Raw genomic sequence first — 19,340 nt, 5'->3', positions numbered from 1 at the left:
CCTACTGGGGCCACCTAAGCTGAAATTGCCATTTTTCAAAACATTGGCCATGTATCTGCCAGGCTCAGATGTTCGAGTACCTGCAGCTATGATGGATGTTCAATAAATAAGATCCCCGTTGTTAAACCCCAAATCAGGGGTCTCACTGCACAGCTGTACCGGTGCTGATACGATGACAATCACCATGGATACTGAAAGAAGTTTCTATTTTGAACCACTTGGCATTTTATAGCACCTTTTATGCAAAGCTATGAAATGAAGGGTATACCCTGCAGCACTTTAGACCAAACAATGTCCATGCGATACACACATCTAAAACTGACAGTCCAATCGAAGAGCTGTAGAACAAAATGCCTTCACAGTATACCTTGTAGCCCTGAGCGTTGTGGTTCCGGCTGAAGGGATAGAAAGCTCCCACCTGCATCCAGCGACGACATAACTCTTCACTAGAGTCGTCAAAGAATCCACAGATGTCAGCCCCGATCTGAAACACGGGGCGGGGGGGGGGGGACGGACATACAGTATAATTCTCCTAATGTCTTACATGTTACATTCTGTGCATTTAAATCTCACAGTTGTCAGACCCAGAGAAAAGGAGGATGCTTTGGATTCAAGTTGAAGAATGTGTGTTGGTACTGAAATAAAATATAGTAGCTTTATTTTTATTATAAATGTCAATCCAGGGGCTTTTAGAGAAGGAAAACAAACTGTATCCGAGGTCAACAAATCTCCCGCAGTTGTGAGAAAGGGGACCTTGTGTGATAGCTGAACACATATTTGCCGTTTGAAATGGCTTTCTTGATGGCCGCTCAATTCATTCAAGATGTACTGGCAGACAGTAGATGTGGGCAGTGATCTTTATTTGCATTAATTGCACAATGGAGGCCAATAATGAGACTTCAGTCAAAGGCCAGTCCACAGAGACTGCTTGCTTTCTTTTGTTTACTCCTGGCCACATTTTACAGCGGACTCGACGGGAGGCAATCGATCCAAACCCTATTTCTCTGTGTGCGTGTGCGCGCACATGTGTGTGTGTGTGTGTGGAGGAACCTAAAATCTGCCTGACAGTCCCACTAGGATGTAGTTGGCGTCTATAAGACTACCTGACGTGCACAGCAGGAGGTCTGCGTGTGTGTGTGTGTGTGTGTGTGTGCCTGTATGCGTTTTGTGTGTGCCTTTGTGTGTGCGTTTGTGTGCGCGTTTGACTCTTGCCAGTTTTCTTACCTGTGTGTGCACTGCATGCGAGTACATCAAGTGCACTTGGGTACTGACTAGTGGTGTTTTTTTTCTTCTCTTTTGAACGCGGTGTTCCCACAAAGGGAACCGGTGTTCTTCCAGACATTTTAATAGATCTCATTCCAGACACTCTTTTTCTTGCCTGCCCTCCTGTCTCTATGCTTACGCCGGAACATGGATCTCAATTAGCTGCTGAATCCTCTTTTGAAAAAGGCAAAAGAGGGAAAGTTCCTAATGCCAGAACTACATGTTAACTAAACTGAAACGCGTAGCAAGCCCTACGACTGGCTGAAGACAAATTGATTTGTTACTTGGTCTTTTTGTATGATACAAGCGCTCTACATACTGAACGTCTTTCATTAATACTATCGGAAGGGAGTCTGAGCCTCAAGTGAAATGTCCCTGCGTTAATGGATATTTGCTCAAAATGAACTGACTGCAAGGAGCTCTTGGTTGCCTCAAGTTTTTTCTTTTAGTCACATCAAATCAATCAAAACAAGACTTTTTCTTCTGCGAGCGTGCGGCGACGATATAAGTAAAAAGGCTTGTAATGAGGTCCACGTTAAACTGGTATGATGTAATGCCCAAGTGAAAAGCTGAAGTGGGATTACTCCCTGCAGTCCTGTTAAGCCCTGCCATGGCATCCAGGTAGAAACTTGTTTTTCCCGTCACCGTCAAACTCACTTACTTTGAGCATAATATGAACAGCATTTGCCCTTGTGGAGGTTTACTACTCACATAGGGAACCCCAAAGAGCCCAAACTCTAGCATTCCAGGGATGGCCCATTTTATGTCGTTCCAGTTGGCAGCATTGTCCCCCAGCCAGTGACCCGAATATTTTCCCACACCTGGGAAGGAGGAGCGGGTCAGCATCAGAGTACGGTTTCCTCCAAACACTTGCTGCAGAGCTCTGCGGGGGGGGAGAGAGGAGTCAGAGCAAGAGAGACAGAGAGAAAGAAAGAGGTTGTTAAGATAAAAAATACATGGGTACATTGGCAGAGGGTGACTCCAACAGCACAAGGAAGAAACGGATATTATGCACACACATGCTAACGAGTGAGAGAGATTAGTTTGGGACAAAGCCAGGGCTATAGTTGTACTTTCTTTTCCCCACATACATTATTATTATTATTATTATTATTATTATTAATATTCTAATTATAGTTTGCAAAGGGAAATCGAAGCCACGATGATTTCCATGACAATATGGAACCCTGATGCTGTTTATGAAATGTGTCTCCTGCCAATAACACTTTTTAATTTGTGGACAGAGGGATAAAAAGAAGGAGTAAGGAAGTGGACAAAGCAAAGATGAGCCAGCTTCAAGACCAAAGGAGTGAGTCATCTCGCTGTTCATGGTCTCCCGTGAACGTGTATGTTCCCTTTGTGTTACGTACCATATGTATGTTCGTATTATGTTCCCCTTAATGCATACAACGGGTTTGTCGTTGTGCACCTTCGTTTACTGGGCTTTTCTCATTTTTCGATATTTGCCTGCTCGCTACTCCGACTTGTGACCCAGAAATCAATCTTGGCGCTCCATCTTGAACGACGTCCTGATTCCTGAAATGCACCTTGAAGAGTGAGGAGCGTGTAGGCTTGCCCCAGGAGCTATGAGCGCGGAAAACACTGGCGTGTTCTTCCCGTCACCCGTGATGTAAGAAAGAGCCGTGACACACAGCTGGAATGGTCTCAAACCTTGGCGGGACTCTACGAAGGTGTTCTTTAGTATTCACAAGTTGTAATTCGCATCTCCAGGTGAGACATGAAGAGAGGAGGTCAGGAAAACGGATCGACGATGTACAAATTGGGAAATGAGAGAGGCCTCTGTGTGGTTGTGACCACAAGAAGTGAAACAAAAAGTGTTACATTTATTTATTTTTCTTTAGCAGTTGAGTGCTATTTGACATACCTGGGGAACTCTTAAACGGTTACTGTATTGCTAAAATAGCATCCAACATTGTACGGTCTGTTAATGTTCGCTCTCTTTTTCTCAATCAAATATCATAATAACCTTTTTTAAAGGGCCACTGTGTAACTACATTTTCTTGTACCTGAATCTAGAAACTAGAAATTGATGTGTTTCTGTTAGCTTCGAATGAGCCCTTCATATCTAAATAGGAAGCGGTCTGCCATGTTGCTTCACTTTGTTTCTACAGTGGCCCAGAACGGACAAACCAAACTCCCTCTAACGAGAGCCTTTTGGACCCTGGAACTCATATATCTCGACACACTTGTGAAACTGCGGTAATGTGAGCCGCCGAGGGCAAAACCATGGTACCCCCATCCACCAGCTGTCTACTGTTGCTCCCAAAGTAATGTTATTATGGTAAGGATGGCCTCTGAGCAAGGTGAACTGCGTTGCCACTGTTTTGCACACGTCCCTTCTGACTCAGGGCGAAGGGGGAGTTTGCAAAGGGGTATTCAGACAGGTTGCAATACGCCATCACACTGCTATATGCCACCAAATCCTTTACCCTCTCCCTTTTAAGATGTCACAAATAACTTTAAATAGTATATCGCATGCTGTGCCATAATTCTATTATGAAACAGTAACACCTGAATTGTTACAGTAGCATTTAATAAAATGCAGTGATTATTACTTTATTTTTGTATTGGCTTCTGAGATACATCTGAAAGTGTATGGCAGTGATGAATCGGCAGAAAATCCCAATAATTGGGGGGAAAAAGGTGACCCTTGTAGCACTGACGTGAGACATTTTAACAGTCCCCTGCTACCTTTTGACCTCAACATACAGTATATGATATAGTTCTGCATCAAAGGCTGTGCAATGCATTTGCTTAGAGTTATTTTCCATCAGCTGAAAAACCCATTAGTGCAGGTGTGTGCTGCTTTCTAATTGATGCAATTTCCCATACCATCACCATTAGAGCACATTAGGATTCTGGCAACTGAAGCCAACTTTAGCCTTGTGTGAAATGACTAGCTGGGGGCTTGGAGACTAAAGAAATTCCTGTACCAAGATAAATGTGACTGCAGCCTTTATACCTCGGTGACATTTAAGTGCTTTGTGTTTTGTGCAGCACTTGCTCATGTGCCAGGCTGACTTCCTTGACTGTTTTCATAGTCTTCGGATTATGAATCTGATGTGCTCCTGTGAACCTCCTCTGCTCTCTTTTCAAATTGCTCTGTGCTTGTTTTCATGATTGAAAGAAAAAGAGATTAGCTGCATTTTAGGCCTCAATATATTATCTCAATATAATTTGGCACCGATGCACGGTTTTAGAGGCATGGCGAACTTTAGGCAGCATACTTTATGTAACTAAATGGGCTTTACATTCATTTGCATAACTTTGTAGAATATACACAAACTGGTGTTTGTACTGAAATTGGCGTGTGCAGTAAACTATCGGATGTGAATTGACTAACAATATTCACTAATGAGTGTCTTGCCTCTATATCTATAAATAAAGCATAACTCAACTTTAACCTGCTTTAAGCTCAATCAATTTCCATATTACACAAATAATAATTATATCCGATAATCTCATTGATGCCTCTCTGTAGATTTGTGTAAGTAATGGGCCCTTTTAAACAGTTTCAGCGCCAGACCCAGATGAGAAATTCATTCTCTCACCCTGGGATTCGGCCTCATTAAAACATTTTTCTGCACTTACCACATGGGATACAAGTTGAAATGGTTTGCAAGAGTCACAGGCATTGATTTAGCCGAGGGCATAATTTACTGGGCTGAACTGACAGATTTCTCCATTGCACCTTCTTCTTTTTCCCATTTCAGCTCACATTTCTCAACAGCCACTGATTCTACTGCACTTAGCGCTAAAGATCCCGTGTGTCGCATTGTTTTGACATTACACAACACACTTTGAGTTTGCCAATGCCTCATTGCTCTAGAAGGGTGGCAGCGAGTTGGCGTCCGCAGCACGAACTGGACAAACTCCTTGTGAATGCACTCACTTTTCAGTAGCCAGCACCATAGAGTAGCCATACAGACTGTGGACATCATAGTGGTTCCCCCACGCCTGCTTGGCATCCATGCACAGAGTCTTACTGTACATCACCTCATCCAGAATCTCTGTGGGGAGAGAAAAGATAGAGGTGGTAAGGAGATTGGAGTAAGGTGAGCGGAGGCACGGAATGAATACGAAATAAAGGATGCAGTGATGGAAGGAGAGAGAGAAGGAGGAAAACGGCCACAGAAGAAAGAGAGACATTGATATATACAGCAATAGGAAGTGGGAACAATGAGGAAATGAGAGACAGCCAGAACAATGGAGGAACAGGATGACTAAGGAGGAGTGCAATAAAAAGGTGGCATCAGGGGAGCCTGCCTTTTCCAGTTATGATCATCCTGTCTGGAACACAGACGGAATAAAAGACATGGTAGAAGAGTCATTTTCAAAATCCCTCAGAGGGGACCTGCTATTTTAGATGAGTTTTCCTCTGGACCTGGCTTACTTTATGAGCTATTGTGACGGATTTATCAACTTGTGCACAACAGTTGGACTTCAAACGCAAGCCCAAGATATCCTCTGTATCTTTGCAGATATGTAGATTTACGACTGGTTTGTGCGCAAAGGCAAACTTGGAGACAGTGTTGCCATGACAAAGCTTTGAGACTCAACCATGTGGATATCAAAACTAGAAAAGCAAATATATAGTACTATTATGGCGCAGAACATAGAGTATAAAGAAGAGTGTCTTACTTGGAGTGTAAGGAGGGTAGTTGAGGTTGTTATCAGCACAGCCCTTATTTGAGCCTTTCTTGAAATTAGCCACCTCATTCATGTCCTGCAAGTGCATCAGAGGACATCGTTTCATAAATTATAAAAACTAAATTACATTCAAACTTATAATTTGAATTATTTGCAACATGCTATAACAGTGTTATGTATCCATTGAGGTGATCACCGTATACTAAAAATGAGAATCTCTTCTATATGCAATTAAAACAAAAACAGAGGGACCTAGGATATGCTAAAGTAAGTAAGTGTGCTGCAGCAATCAGAAGTAGTAATCAATGAGCCAAATCAAAAATATTCAGCTGAGGACCCTTTAACAACATAATGTGAATTTCAAGCTGTTTTTTGTTAGCCTGTGTTTGGTTCTCTTTATTGGCCTTCAATGTTCAACCCACAGTTAAGTAATTGCCACCAACATTTACAAAAAAGTAAGCTCACTGCCCATGAGTGTGCGTAATTGGCTGCAGAATAATTTCAGTGTCAGGGGTTTTGGGTTGGCGAACAGCTAATCAGTGGAAACACACCTTCACTTTATGTATTTAACATTGACTTACGATCCAGAGTGCGTCATGTTTGATCTCCTTAGAGAATCGCTCATACTCATCAACCCACCAGTCGATGCAGTTTTGGCTGGTGTAGTCTGGAAATGCTGTCTCTCCTGGCCACACCTGAGAGGGAGAGAATGTGAGATATGTGTTTCCAAGCACATTTTAATAGTTTTGGAGCAAAACCACGAGGACATTGGTTTTGCATGTGAACTCCCCTTCCGATGGTACATAGTGCAGATTTTGATTTTGCAAAGGCACAATGTTGATGGGAAAATACATTTCTTCTCCTTTTTTTATATTCCATTTCAAAAAGCATGTGCAACACATCTTTAATTAAGTGAGAAGCGAGCCTCCACAATATCGTACAGGTAAACAATATGAAGGAGCATGAGCACGATGGCGTAGGTGTAGAGAGCTCCCCTGAAGCAAAAACTAGGCCCATGGAAATGTCAGAGAAACAGCTTAAATATGTGGCAGTGACAAAGAATAAAGATCAGAATAGAGCTGAAGTACGGAAGGGGAAGGAATTGATCAGAGAGAGAGAGAGAGAGAGAGAAATGGAGAAAGAAGAGAGATACAGGAGAGTTGAAGAAGAGAACAGTGGAGAGGAGGAATCGATAATGCAATAGAAATCTCAAGACGTGACTGTGTATTAGAAGTCGTCCTTAATGACACGTATTGAGAAAACTGATTAATCTACAGAGAAAGGCGTGTGGGATTGTATTTTTGTATGTGAACCCTTTCCGTAGAGCACAGTAGATATTAAATCTCAAGGTTGCTCCACGCTAGCAATCTTTCTACCTTTACTTCCACTGCCAACGCCTTTACAACCCAGTTTGTAGCGAAGACATGAATCATGCTTATGTATGCTCTCACACACACAGATTTATAGGCAGATGTTTTTGGCAGGTGGTCAGAACTCCAAGGTCAGAGCTTATTGATAGTCCCTCACAGTTGCAATCTAACCTTTTCCAATTAGTACTTACTTCTTGTATCTCTAGATTTCTGACCCGTATTGCTAATAATAACAGCCGACTTTTCACAAACCTGCTGTCTTTTATCGCTGCATATCTCACTCTATTCTTTTGTATATCTGTGTGTCTGTTTCATTGCTTTCCAGTCTGCCAATCTATATCAACATTACCCGTCTCTCTTGTTTTCAATCTGTCCCTCTGCCTGCCTCTGCTCCGAAAAAAAGGGACAGACGAGACGGAAGGTGGAAAGACGTCCGTCCTGTCTGTCCCTTTTTTTGTGTTTACCCGGTAATCTTGTCTCTCAATGTGACTGACTTCCTGTGTACACCCCTGTCACTTCACCACTCAGAAAGACAGCCAGTCTGTATTTCTGTACATTACTTTCTAATCTATTATTTGTGACTGTCTGTTTTCCTGCAGTTGCCTTTTTCTCAGCCCATGTTACCGACTGTCATTCCTACCTTTAAACCCACCGAGACTCTTTTCTCTCCATGCTGTTTTGTTTATTGTGCGATAGGTCCTGCTGTGATTTTACTCGCACACTGAAACATATGGGCCACCAGAAAAAAAGCTTTTATCCTTTTGCGAGCAATTAGCTGTCTTAAGAGCAGACTAAATACCAGCCTGTCTCTGTATCTCCTTTGTCACTGACACATCTAGCACAGAGGTCGTTTTCCAAAGACACCACTTTTTGTATAACCAGGACACATACTTCACATGGAAATAAATTAGAATCAATTAGACTCCTACACGTGTGTGCACAGAAACAAAGCACAAAGGAGCAACAATAGCGTCTCGTTTGAAACACATAGATGTACACACAGACAGACTTTTTCCTTCCCTCTTTATGTCTCCCACACACACTTGCACACCTAATCTGTGGTGCGTCGATGCAGAACATTTTAAGATTAAACACTAATGCAGAATCAATGCATATGTTTGACCTGTTATAAACAGCATGAAAAAGCGATTAGCCGAGGGACTGGGCCTAATCGTGTGCATAATCAAAAGCAAGACTATAAAAGCATGCGAGCCGCAGACTTCAACCCCCCACCTCCACCTGTCTCTGCAGGGGAGAGCTTTTTAAACATGTGCTCTGTGGGGAGAAGGATTAAAAAAAAAAAACATACGGGAGGCTTGAACTCCCATTGGGGAATTGCAGAGAACCAGTTACACATAGCAAATGCATATATCTATGCTTATGTTGAAATATGAAGGATGAAATATTGTATAATGCAAAGGCTCAAAAATACTCAACGCCAAAATTGGCAGTTTTAATTTGTGTTAGTCATGGTTTCAGCAAGGTCCTAAATAATTTTAGGTGGAATCTTCCCCAACATTATACATTTATTAAATTCATGCTCCTCCTTGAATGGATATCCTCAGGCTAATATCCTTGTAACGCATAGTTTATTAGAATTGATGAGCCTAACAACATATTTGCCATACCAGGACTACCTACTGAGATCTCCAAGAAAATACGAAATGCATGTAACTAGCTTCATGTGTTCACTGACAAGACCTAAACTGACTCAAGAGGGGTAAGAAGAGCATCATAGTTTGAAGCCTAGTGCCACTGACCAAGCTGCGTTATTTGATGCGTTGTCATGGGAACGTGTTGGATTATCACTGTGATGACATTGTACATGCATGTTTTAGAATCCTGGCATTATCATCAGGAGGAAGTACATCTTTTGAGTATCTATGGGTCACTCAGAGTGTTGCCTCATCTCTATGCATGCTCAATTTATTTATTTCACTCCAATGCAGCTCACCTCTCCTAACAGTGGAGTTTTCCCATCTGATTCAGTGACCCAGGCGTTCTTCTCAGTCCCCCGATCATAGGCGTCGTAAGGAGAACCCCCAACCCTTTTACTGGTAGCTATTGCAGGATCCTGGGAGCAGAGGAATAGATTTGAGAATAAGACAGAACACAAATGCCTTAAAATAAATATATACACATCACAGTTGGATTATATCAACATGACGTCACGGCTGCCAATATTTGGCTAATAATACAAGATAAAGACTACTACCAAACTATAAAGGACCCAGAAATGCAAGAAAGAAAAAGTTGTTCTGTGTTTGGACAGAGATGTGTACAGGTTACATTTACTGTTGATGTACGTATCCACAGTTTTATTCACTCACACAAAGTGCTTCTTACCAGGATGAGGATGTATTTCTGTCCCTTCGCATGAAGGTAGTCGGCGAACTGAGGCAGCTCGCTGAACTTGACTTTGTCATACGTGAAATCTTTCTTATCCTCCATGTAGTCAATGTCAGTGTACTGAATGTCCTGTATGGGTAGAATAAGACATGCTCAGTATATGGGCACTCCGTGTTCATGCAATACATATTATTTATGCAGTTCATGAAAAATAAAAAAATGTTTTCTGAATACCTTGATGAGTTTACTTCAGAAAAGGTTAGATGTCATTAGATATTCAAAGCTTAATTGGAAATGCTAAAAATGTCTTCCGTGTATTAAAATAACATTTGCATCCTGCATTAATGTAATTAATTAAAAATGAATCTTAAGGCTTCTTGCCTCCACTTCTGATGCAAAACCTGAACACAAACACTCATATGTCAACATCTTGAAAATGAATTGGACAGGTCTTCCCAGTTCAGCATGGATGGTAAATACAAAACCATTTGTACTGTAAAATAGAAATAAAAAATGTAACTGTTAATTGTTATCCTGCCTTTGCTTGGTTTTTTGTTGTAGACCTAACGTGAGTGCTAACAACTTGGCCAATGTGCTGCTAAACCTTGGGAAGACGATGGGAATGCCTTCTTTTTTCTTTCTTTCAGGTTGTGACTTCATGCTTGATCGGTCTCTCTGTTTTCTGCCAAAATGATGGTTTGGAAGGTTCTGCCAGATCCTTTCTCTAATGCTAATCAGCTCCAGACATATTAGGCAGAATGTGATAATGCCCTCTGTGGTCTATCTAATGGTTATCAAATATGTCCCTGAGTACAACAAGAGAGAAAGCAGCTGCATGGTAATGTCTTCGGACATGAAAGTGAGATTGAAGATTGAGACGAGTTAGAAATTTGTTTGCATTTCATCCTTAAATAAGAGTTCAAACTGCATCCTGGATTGGTGCAGTCTTTGCTGAGTTGTGATACAGTTGAAGTGTTTTATGGGGGAATATAAAGATTTGGATTAGAAGTTAACTTCAGAAATTAAGGAAAAGAAATGGCATCAAACATCATTCCTCTGTTTGGCTCAGATGAAGATAAGCAGTAAGACTCATTCTCAAGAAAATGTCAACCAGAGCTGGTATTTCTCAAAGTCTCAGAAGGGAAGAGATGTTGGAGTAGTTTTAACATTCAGATCAGGATGAATGAGATAATGAAAGGAACTTGGTCGATTGATCTTTGATCAGCGCTAACATTCATTGACGCTCGAAAAATAGTCGTCCTGGGATTGAACCTATAGCGCCCAGAAGACTCTCCATTATTTGACAGAAAGCTGGATTACCCCGTCGAAGCTAAAGGCCATCCCTATCACTCTGACTGTCTGTCGAACTCCTGCTTCAACCTTCATATCACGTCTTCACATATAGTGTAGTTGTTGAAGCTCTTGCCTCTGGAACCACACAGTAGTGCATGAGTGGTCCAAAGTTAACACGGGGTGCTTAAGGTGAAGTATCGATTTCCTCCCCCACTAACCCAAAAGCTATACAACTGTGGGAGCAGCTAAAATCATGTAGTAAGCATTGTCACAACATAACTTCAGACTGTTAAGAAAAGGAGAATCCTGCCGCTTCCTTTTGAAATATCTCAAAATTTTTTGACATCTGAGGTCAAATTCAAAGAGTTGTGAACATTTTATGCCCACTTTACAGCATTAAGTTAAGATATTGAGTTTGAAAGTGTGTAAATGTATGCACCTGAATTATGGATAGTTATATGATGTCTCCCCGGAATTTAGTAAAGAAAAGTTATTTTACATTTCTATCACAATAATAGGAAAAATAGCCGTGATAGCCATTTCAGATGGACAGGTAGATTGTCGGACATACTCCATATAGACAGACTATAAAAAAAAGCAAGCAGACAGGATCTTACATATGGGAGGGACACGGCACGATTCCTCTCCACGGTTTTCTTGACCTCGCTCAGGCTGCCGTAGTCCCAACGAGAAATCTGGAAGCCCAGGGACCAGTAGGGAGGAATGACGGGCCGGCCAATGAGCTGGACAACACAAGTTAAACATATTATTGCAATGAATGTTCCTAGTCAACTCAAAAACAACTTTTGCACAACAGAGTTACCAAGACAAACGTGCCTGTATATTCCTATGAACAGTATTATGTATACCTTTTTTAAAACAAAATACATCATTATTTGTTCCTCACCACAAGAAACTCCTGGACCACTTGTTCTGGCGTATCTCCAAAGAAAATGTAGAAGTCAAGGACTCCTCCAATCGTTCTGTAAGTCACAGCAGGAGCGGGCTGCAAAGTCACCTCTGAAAACAATAAATGTCAAAAAATGGAAATGTTGCAAACTAATTCCCATTCACGTTTTAACTATAAATCATAACCCTAAACACGGCTATGGTGAACTGGCGATACCTCTGTTTTGAGATTCTGTTTTATCGTTGTGCAGACTTACGGTTTACACATGAACAGAACCAAAATCAATCCTGACAATCCATGAGAGGCAAAAAAGTGTTCGTGTATCAGGAGGCAATAGACATGAGCAAGAGAAACATGTCGGCGGGCATTACCATCACTTTCAGTCATCTCCTTTATATAATAAAGAGTCATGTAATATTCTCTTTGATTCGTCAGCACAATTTTTGATTGAGGCAACAGTATATCCATTGTTGTTAGTCGGGTGAGGCATAACTGATGTTTCATGCCCTTGAACCATTTCCAAATGGCTATCGTTTCCCAAAGATGTGTCTGCCTGCGTATGTGTATTACGCTTTTTGTGTCTATGTTTTTGAGTCTGTTAACTTCCCTGAGGGCAGTGTCGTTGCATGGTTGTGTGCATGCGTGCGTGTCCGCATCTTCACCCATAGCATTGCTGTTCATGAGAAAGACCCCGAATGACTTTCCACTCTCATCTTCAAGACAGAGGAAGAAGGGATAGTGTCCATAGAGGTTATGTGTTCCCTGTGGGGAAGGCAGAGGGAAAGTTGGATGAGGGTAGACAGGGAAGAGGTGGGAAGTGGGAGACTCATTGAAACTGAGTTGAATGTTAGACTTCACTGCCTAATCGGCTTACAAGGCCTTCAAAAACGCACACATATCTGGAGCACACGGTAACCTGACACTGCAACACATGCGCGCGCACACACACGCACTCACACACACACACACACACACACACCCTTGGTACCCTGTGTAAGCCTTTGAGCAAACAATCTGTCTGGTGCAGCAACCGAAGAAAAACAGAACAGGGGCAAACATACTGTATGCATGTAAATACACTGTATCATCTAAAATGTACTGTATATACATATGCATGCACACATGCTTTTTAAACCATGCATAACGTCAAGTTCAGTGGCACTAAAAGTGATTTGCTGATTTAATATCGTATGTTATACTCACCCCATTGGGGAAAGCATCTCTGGTGAAGATGGGCCAGGTTTTCCAGTATGTGTCATGGCGATACCGTTGATGCACATGCTCTCCCAGGCCATAAATATTATGGGATGGAAGCTTAGCAGACATCTGTAGGTACTGGTCTGCAAACACCAGTGGGGCCATTGTGGTGTCGAACCTGAATGCGTTTGAACAAAAGAGAGGACAACAATTGACAAACAAAAGAACTGGTCACCACTGAGAAGTGAAAAGAAGAGAGGGAGCAAGTGAGAGAAAAAGACGTAAGAAAGAGAGTGAGAGTGATATGGTGGGATAAGAGTGAGTGGGAGTGGGACCGAGACCAGGAAGTGTTGAGTTGTATAAAGAAAAAAAGGGAAAGACAGACCATCCCATCAAGCTCTAATAAGCCCTCTGAGTTGCATTTCTCTCGCCTTCAAAACAAGACATGCACTGCTAGTTGAAATACTGGGCTTGCTCTCGCTGTATACTATATATACAGCGATATATATATATATATATATATATATATTTCAGTCAATAGGATGGACAGGAATGTTAACATTATTATTTGTAATAAGAGAAGAGATTGCCCACACACGTGCGTATCATAACCCCGTATGCACACACTCAGCATCTCCTTCTTTTTTTGGAACTATGGACCTAAATAAACATTTAAAGATGACTTGCTGCAATTTGTACAAGTGATTTATGAACCTTGCTATTACTTTAATTTATCATCTTCTTAGTGGTCATGTGGAATACAATTAAACTATCACATTTATGGCACATTGTAACAGGTTAAATGATGAAGCCATTTGAAACTTAATCGCCCTACTTCCCTAAATGCTGGTATTCTACTTAAATGTGAGTGAACACTTTACAAACGTCCCGTGAGATAATTGAATTTGCTGGTGTGGGTGTTAATATGGGACCATTGCCTGCCCTCAAAAGTAAGGTGAGTTCCTAGGCGGTGGTGCCATATGAGACGATTATAATGCAGGGAAGATAATTTCACCTTTTGGAAGAAATTAATTATAATCTTAACACAAAGAGAAGCTCTAGAAAACCCAATGTCTGACCTATCACCTGCATACACTACAAAACACGCAGCCTTAATGGTGATTAACATGTGGCCTCGTAACGGCGGTGGAAGCAAAACAAAGTTAGAGCAATTTAATTACTAAATAGCTGCTAATCTTAAAAGCAATCTCCCTGCCTCTGACTGAAGGTCATGTGCAGGGTTCAGAAAGATGATGAGGCAAGCCAAAGTTTTTCATGCGATACAATGTTTCACAAAAAATGTAAATTCAGATATTTGGATTTACAACCACATAATTAGACTTCAAGGGAAGAACAAGATGTACTGCCGCTGCTATACAGTATGTTTGTACTTCTCTTGACAACATCTATGCATCTGTTAAAATGGTCAAAAGAGAAGCTTTTACCTTCTTTTTTTTTTACCTTTTTCATACTTCTGACACAATTAAAGATAAATGTTTGCCTTGCAGGATATTTGTCATGCACCATAAATGGCTATCAGATCCGGTTCACAAATACAGAACACAGTGATGTGCAAAACACTATGTTGTGTATAAGGTCATGTGGTGGTATTTAACCCTGAGCATCATGTAGCAGTAATGCAAACAGGGAGGTGGTCCCCTCAAAAGCCCCATTGCTCACAAAGTGTCATATTCTACACAGTATATTGCCTCAACGATAACAATGGTTTAATGCTTTTTAATCATGTGTGTGCGCGTGCCTGCTCGTGTCATACAGCTCTGAGGGGTAATGGAACACCGCGAGGTCACCCAGAGGTCACCCTGGTTCTACATGAACATAATAATTAATTATTCCTGTGGGAAGCTAACATGGCATCACAATAGTGGATTTCTGACATAATTGCATGACATAAGATCCAAAGAATCAATGTTAATGTATTGACAATTCTCAAATCCAAAGTGGTGAGTGCGAAACGACTGACAACTGTGAGAGAGACAAAAGGTGAGACACTGAATCAAATATTCAACAGCTCAGTTTGTCTACTAATACCATTTTGGACACTATGGCAGAGGCTGGGTTTTGTCTCCAGAAATATATCCACACATATATCCACACAGTCAACTGTGACCATGGCTGGCAATATCCTCTTAATAAAACTCCCCATAACAATCTCCTGCTAACATCAATATTTCAACCATCAGCCCTCTCGACACCTACAGCCATACAGTAGTACTGTATATATTCTACATAGACAGTATATGTAGTAGACTGTACGATAACAAATAGAGTTATACGTGCTTGGATACACATGTTATGTTGTTGAATATACACAGTGTGTGTATAGTTTGATGTTTATTGTATTTCCTTCAGTCCAGATGGAAAACAATGTGATATTGTAGAATTACTGATCACTCACAGGACTCTGTTGTTCTCCTTCCTGCGTACAGTTAGACCAAAGGGTTTGCGTGTCATCTCCAGTGTGTTGCTGATGGGGCTGGAGGGGTCACTGGTGAGGCTGCTGATGTGCTCATGGGGGACTTCAAACCTCTGCCTATGGGCATCAGAGATCTGAGGAGAGAGAGAGATAGAGAGAGAGAGAGAGAGAGAGAGAGAGAGAGAGAGAGAGAAACAACAATGCAGGCAGTGTGAGGATGGCCTCATATTGCACACTCATGTTTATACTTTGTTGTATACTTCGCTATTTTTGTCCTCTTTTTGTTCGGCACAGCATTTGTGTTAAACATGCTTTGATGAAAACTACTTTTGAAATGATTCGACTCGACTAGATTTATCTCACGATTCCCTCGTGTGCGAGTGTGTGTGTGTGTGTGTGTGTGTGTGCAAGTAAAAGGTGTTTAACAGAGGTGGTGTCTGGCGCTCTGTACCTTAAATCGGAGTCGATTGTTTGACTGCATTTCTGCGTGAAATGACAGCTCTTCTATATCAGCTCCAAATAAGGAAGGAGAAGCCATTCTCTTCAGTGTGGCTTTCATCACTGCAAAATTAACCACACGGGGAAAGGTTATAGTACAGTTAAACATATTCATTTTAGGAACTCTATCACATTTAACTTCTTAGTCCCCAAAATATAGATAGAATTACACAAAATTAGTACTCTCATTGTGAAACTGTAGTGGTTATGTTTGCAGTCATAATTGCAATCAAAGCACAAACAAGTTAGGAAAGTTAGTCTGACATTCTGGGAAAAATATAATATTCACTTGCTGAGAAGGGTGAGAAGACTGATACCACTCCCATGTCTGGTCAGTAAATATGAAGCAAACATGAGTGGTCTGTTTAATTATCACACAATGCCCCACAAGCTCTTGAGAACAATTGCTGGATGAGGTGTGCACCATCCATCATAAAATGACATATCATTCCCTACAATGAGTAAACTGCATCAATGAGAATAAACTGCAATAGTCCTATAGCACTCATAAAACTCATCAGGTGAGCTTGGAAAATAACGTATTAAAAAACTGATGTATTCCCTGGTTATACATTTACCAGTATGATCAAAGGGTGCGATATGATTTCAAAGTCCACAGTTATCCCAGAGGTAAAGGGTTAGTTTGCATAGTAGTCTTGAGGGATACCATGGCAGAATGTAACAATATGTGAAGACCATTAAACTTATATAAGGAGTGCTTTCATTGTTTCTGTAATGGTTAAAGTCCCTGTTGAATAGGCAGAGCAAGATAAATGATTGTTTGAGATAATGTTTCTCTAGGTCTACATAAGCGTTTGCCATTTTTAAATGTAACAACCTTCTGTTAAAGAAATAAATAATATTATTATTATAATAATATTATTTTTTTCTTTTCATAAGAGGTTCTTATGCTCTCTAAATGATGTCACCAAAAATATATGTCCAATGTTTCTTCCTGCTTTTACACAATAACTGAGTTAACATAAGGCAGTGAAATCAAGCAGAAAATGGAAAAACCTGCATGCTGCAAAGTCAATCATGTTTTCTGATATGCCATCCATGTCATATTTCACAGAAAAGCTTGCCTGAGGCGAAATCAGTGAAAAAGCAAAAAACGATGTGAGGATGACAGACGGCCAAATTGAAGGAATGTGGAGCATTTAGAATTGGAAAATAAGCTAAATAGAAAGCTCAATATTTTCATCACTTTGGGACTGCATGAGTGGAAGAGCAGGATAGAGAGAGGGGAAATGGGGATTTACCATAAGGATTCGGTTGCTCCACGGAGTCCACTGTGTATCCATGGTTGGTTGAGAAGAAACACCAGGGAACATTTCTCTCGTCCAGTGGGCTCCAGCAACATCCACGCTGCTCACATCGCAGCTGTTCAAGTAGGGAGGTCTATGCTGTCATCATTATCATCAACCACATTGTCGTTATTGTCATTCCTGCTACTTTTAACAATGTTTGTCGCCATATTATCATCCTGATCATCGGCGTTGTAGTCATTACAACCAGGGTAGCAGAAATCATCATGAGCAACACCATTTCAATTGTGACAATGATCCGAGTAGGAATTGAGTTGTAAGGAAACCTTTCATTAAGGTGTTCAAAACAACCTTTGCCGTTAACATTACTTTGCATTCTTGGAAATGGAAGTGACTCATACCTTTGAAGCTCCAGCATCAGGGAAACAGTCTACTCTTTCAGCCAGAGCAATGATGGGACACTGAGGAATGAATACTTCAGTAGTTTCTGCTGAAAGATTAAATGTTTACTTGAAAATTAAATGTGACAACTAAGCTGCTTACTAATGTATAGACTTTTGAGCAATGAGGCGATGATGGCACTCACCAATGGACATTTTTCACAGCAGACATTTTGACAAAAACACAGGTGAAACTGATTACATTAGCGATGGCTCGGTTCCATTTTCTGTTCATTATTATTCCTGTCAGCCAGCCTTTGCAATACCAGGACGACCTGGAGTAGCATGCAGCCATCCTTCATGTTAATAGATACACCTGTTCTTATCTTACTATGACAGACTATCTGCTTCCAACCTAGACTGTATATACGAAGTGGATATAATTGTGATTTGTGTCATTAGTTTGTGGACTTTTGTGGATTTTGGCAATCTCCATCTTGGATTTTGTCCATCGCCACCTTGTTTTTTTTACAACCCTTGAACGAAAGTGACTACATTTGAACTGTGGAGTGACGTAGGTAGCCATATGAGCCATAAAACATACACTGCTTTATCTCTACAGACCTTCAGTTACAAATTTGACATCATGCTGTATTAAAGAAGACATGCACATATAGTGATTGAGAACATAAACTCATGTTCACAATGTTTAATGAGGATACATCAAGTCAGAAGAAGGGTCATTTTTATCATAGACTTCCATACAATCTAACTTATTGCAACCAGATCGGCAAGTAGACAGAATGCAAATTCAAGGCACCGCTCATTTTTCTCACTTTTCAGAACTGGAGGTTGCAGCCTGGCTTTTTTAAACTCAAGCCTCTCTTTGATAGGGGGGTTCGGGGGTTAGGGTTATCTTTTCCCAACTATGTTTGAAAGTAAGATCAATCCAAGTTACCTTGAAAATATGATAAGGGGCTTTTGTCTCCAATCCACTCCAAAGCCACACAATAAGTTGCATATCAATTTTGCACATTTAACTGTAAAATTAGAGAACGAGTTTAAGCTTCCAGCTAACTCAGGTGACCACATGGCAGCAGTCCTGTCCTCACAGTCCCTACACTGAATATAACCCAAGTCCAGGACACATTGGTGGTAGATAGCCTGCATAAGACAACGTTGGTGTCACCAGATGGCGTGATTGCAGACTCTTGCAGAGGCTAGCTAGCATCAATTTACAAATACAGGAGATTATACCAACATGGTGAATGCTTTAGGCTCATGTTTTTTAGTTGTGTTAAATTGTACGTATGTATCTTCATGTATGTACAAGCATGTTCACCTACCATCTTTAAGGACCCCAGGTTCTCCGGTGAAAAACAGAACTATAAGAGTGATGGCTGCCACAGACATCAATGTGAACATGACCATTAAGGTCACCTCCAAACCTGAGAACCGCTTTCTCGCCATCTAACACAAATGCACACATACACAGAGAGTGATTACAAAGGCCAACATCATTAACACCCAATAATGACACCAAGTCTACTAAAGGCAAGGTCTCGAAGGTCTCAAACTTCCCTGCCTAATGAGGCCCATTGGCAGGACACACACACACACACATACATGCACAAAACAATCAAACTATAGTAAAAACACACATGTATTGTATTAACCTTGGACTCAGCGATGAAGTGACATTTTTTA

At 41.0% G+C, this 19,340-nt stretch overlaps 1 protein-coding gene across 1 annotated transcript in view; it reads right to left on the bottom strand.

Moving 5' to 3' along the window:
* The window catches only part of si (sucrase-isomaltase (alpha-glucosidase)), a 60,345-nt gene extending 41,242 nt beyond the window's left edge, over positions 1 to 19,103 (bottom strand). Inside the window, 16 exon segments of the mRNA XM_034549028.1 lie at positions 368 to 484; positions 1,975 to 2,146; positions 5,177 to 5,294; positions 5,926 to 6,010; positions 6,516 to 6,629; positions 9,259 to 9,378; positions 9,651 to 9,782; positions 11,564 to 11,689; positions 11,854 to 11,966; positions 12,519 to 12,618; positions 13,060 to 13,231; positions 15,470 to 15,621; positions 15,939 to 16,048; positions 17,248 to 17,368; positions 17,655 to 17,743; positions 18,980 to 19,103. Coding sequence (XP_034404919.1) covers positions 368 to 484; positions 1,975 to 2,146; positions 5,177 to 5,294; positions 5,926 to 6,010; positions 6,516 to 6,629; positions 9,259 to 9,378; positions 9,651 to 9,782; positions 11,564 to 11,689; positions 11,854 to 11,966; positions 12,519 to 12,618; positions 13,060 to 13,231; positions 15,470 to 15,621; positions 15,939 to 16,048; positions 17,248 to 17,368; positions 17,655 to 17,743; positions 18,980 to 19,103 — 1,965 coding nt within the window.
* Positions 19,104 to 19,340: the final 237 nt, after the last annotated feature.

Source organism: Cyclopterus lumpus, chromosome 13, assembly GCF_009769545.1.
Source record: "Cyclopterus lumpus isolate fCycLum1 chromosome 13, fCycLum1.pri, whole genome shotgun sequence".
In the NCBI taxonomy this organism is placed as follows: domain Eukaryota; kingdom Metazoa; phylum Chordata; class Actinopteri; order Perciformes; family Cyclopteridae; genus Cyclopterus; species Cyclopterus lumpus.
The sequence above is the reverse complement of the archived record's forward strand: the minus strand, read 5'-3'. Positions and strand labels throughout refer to the sequence as shown.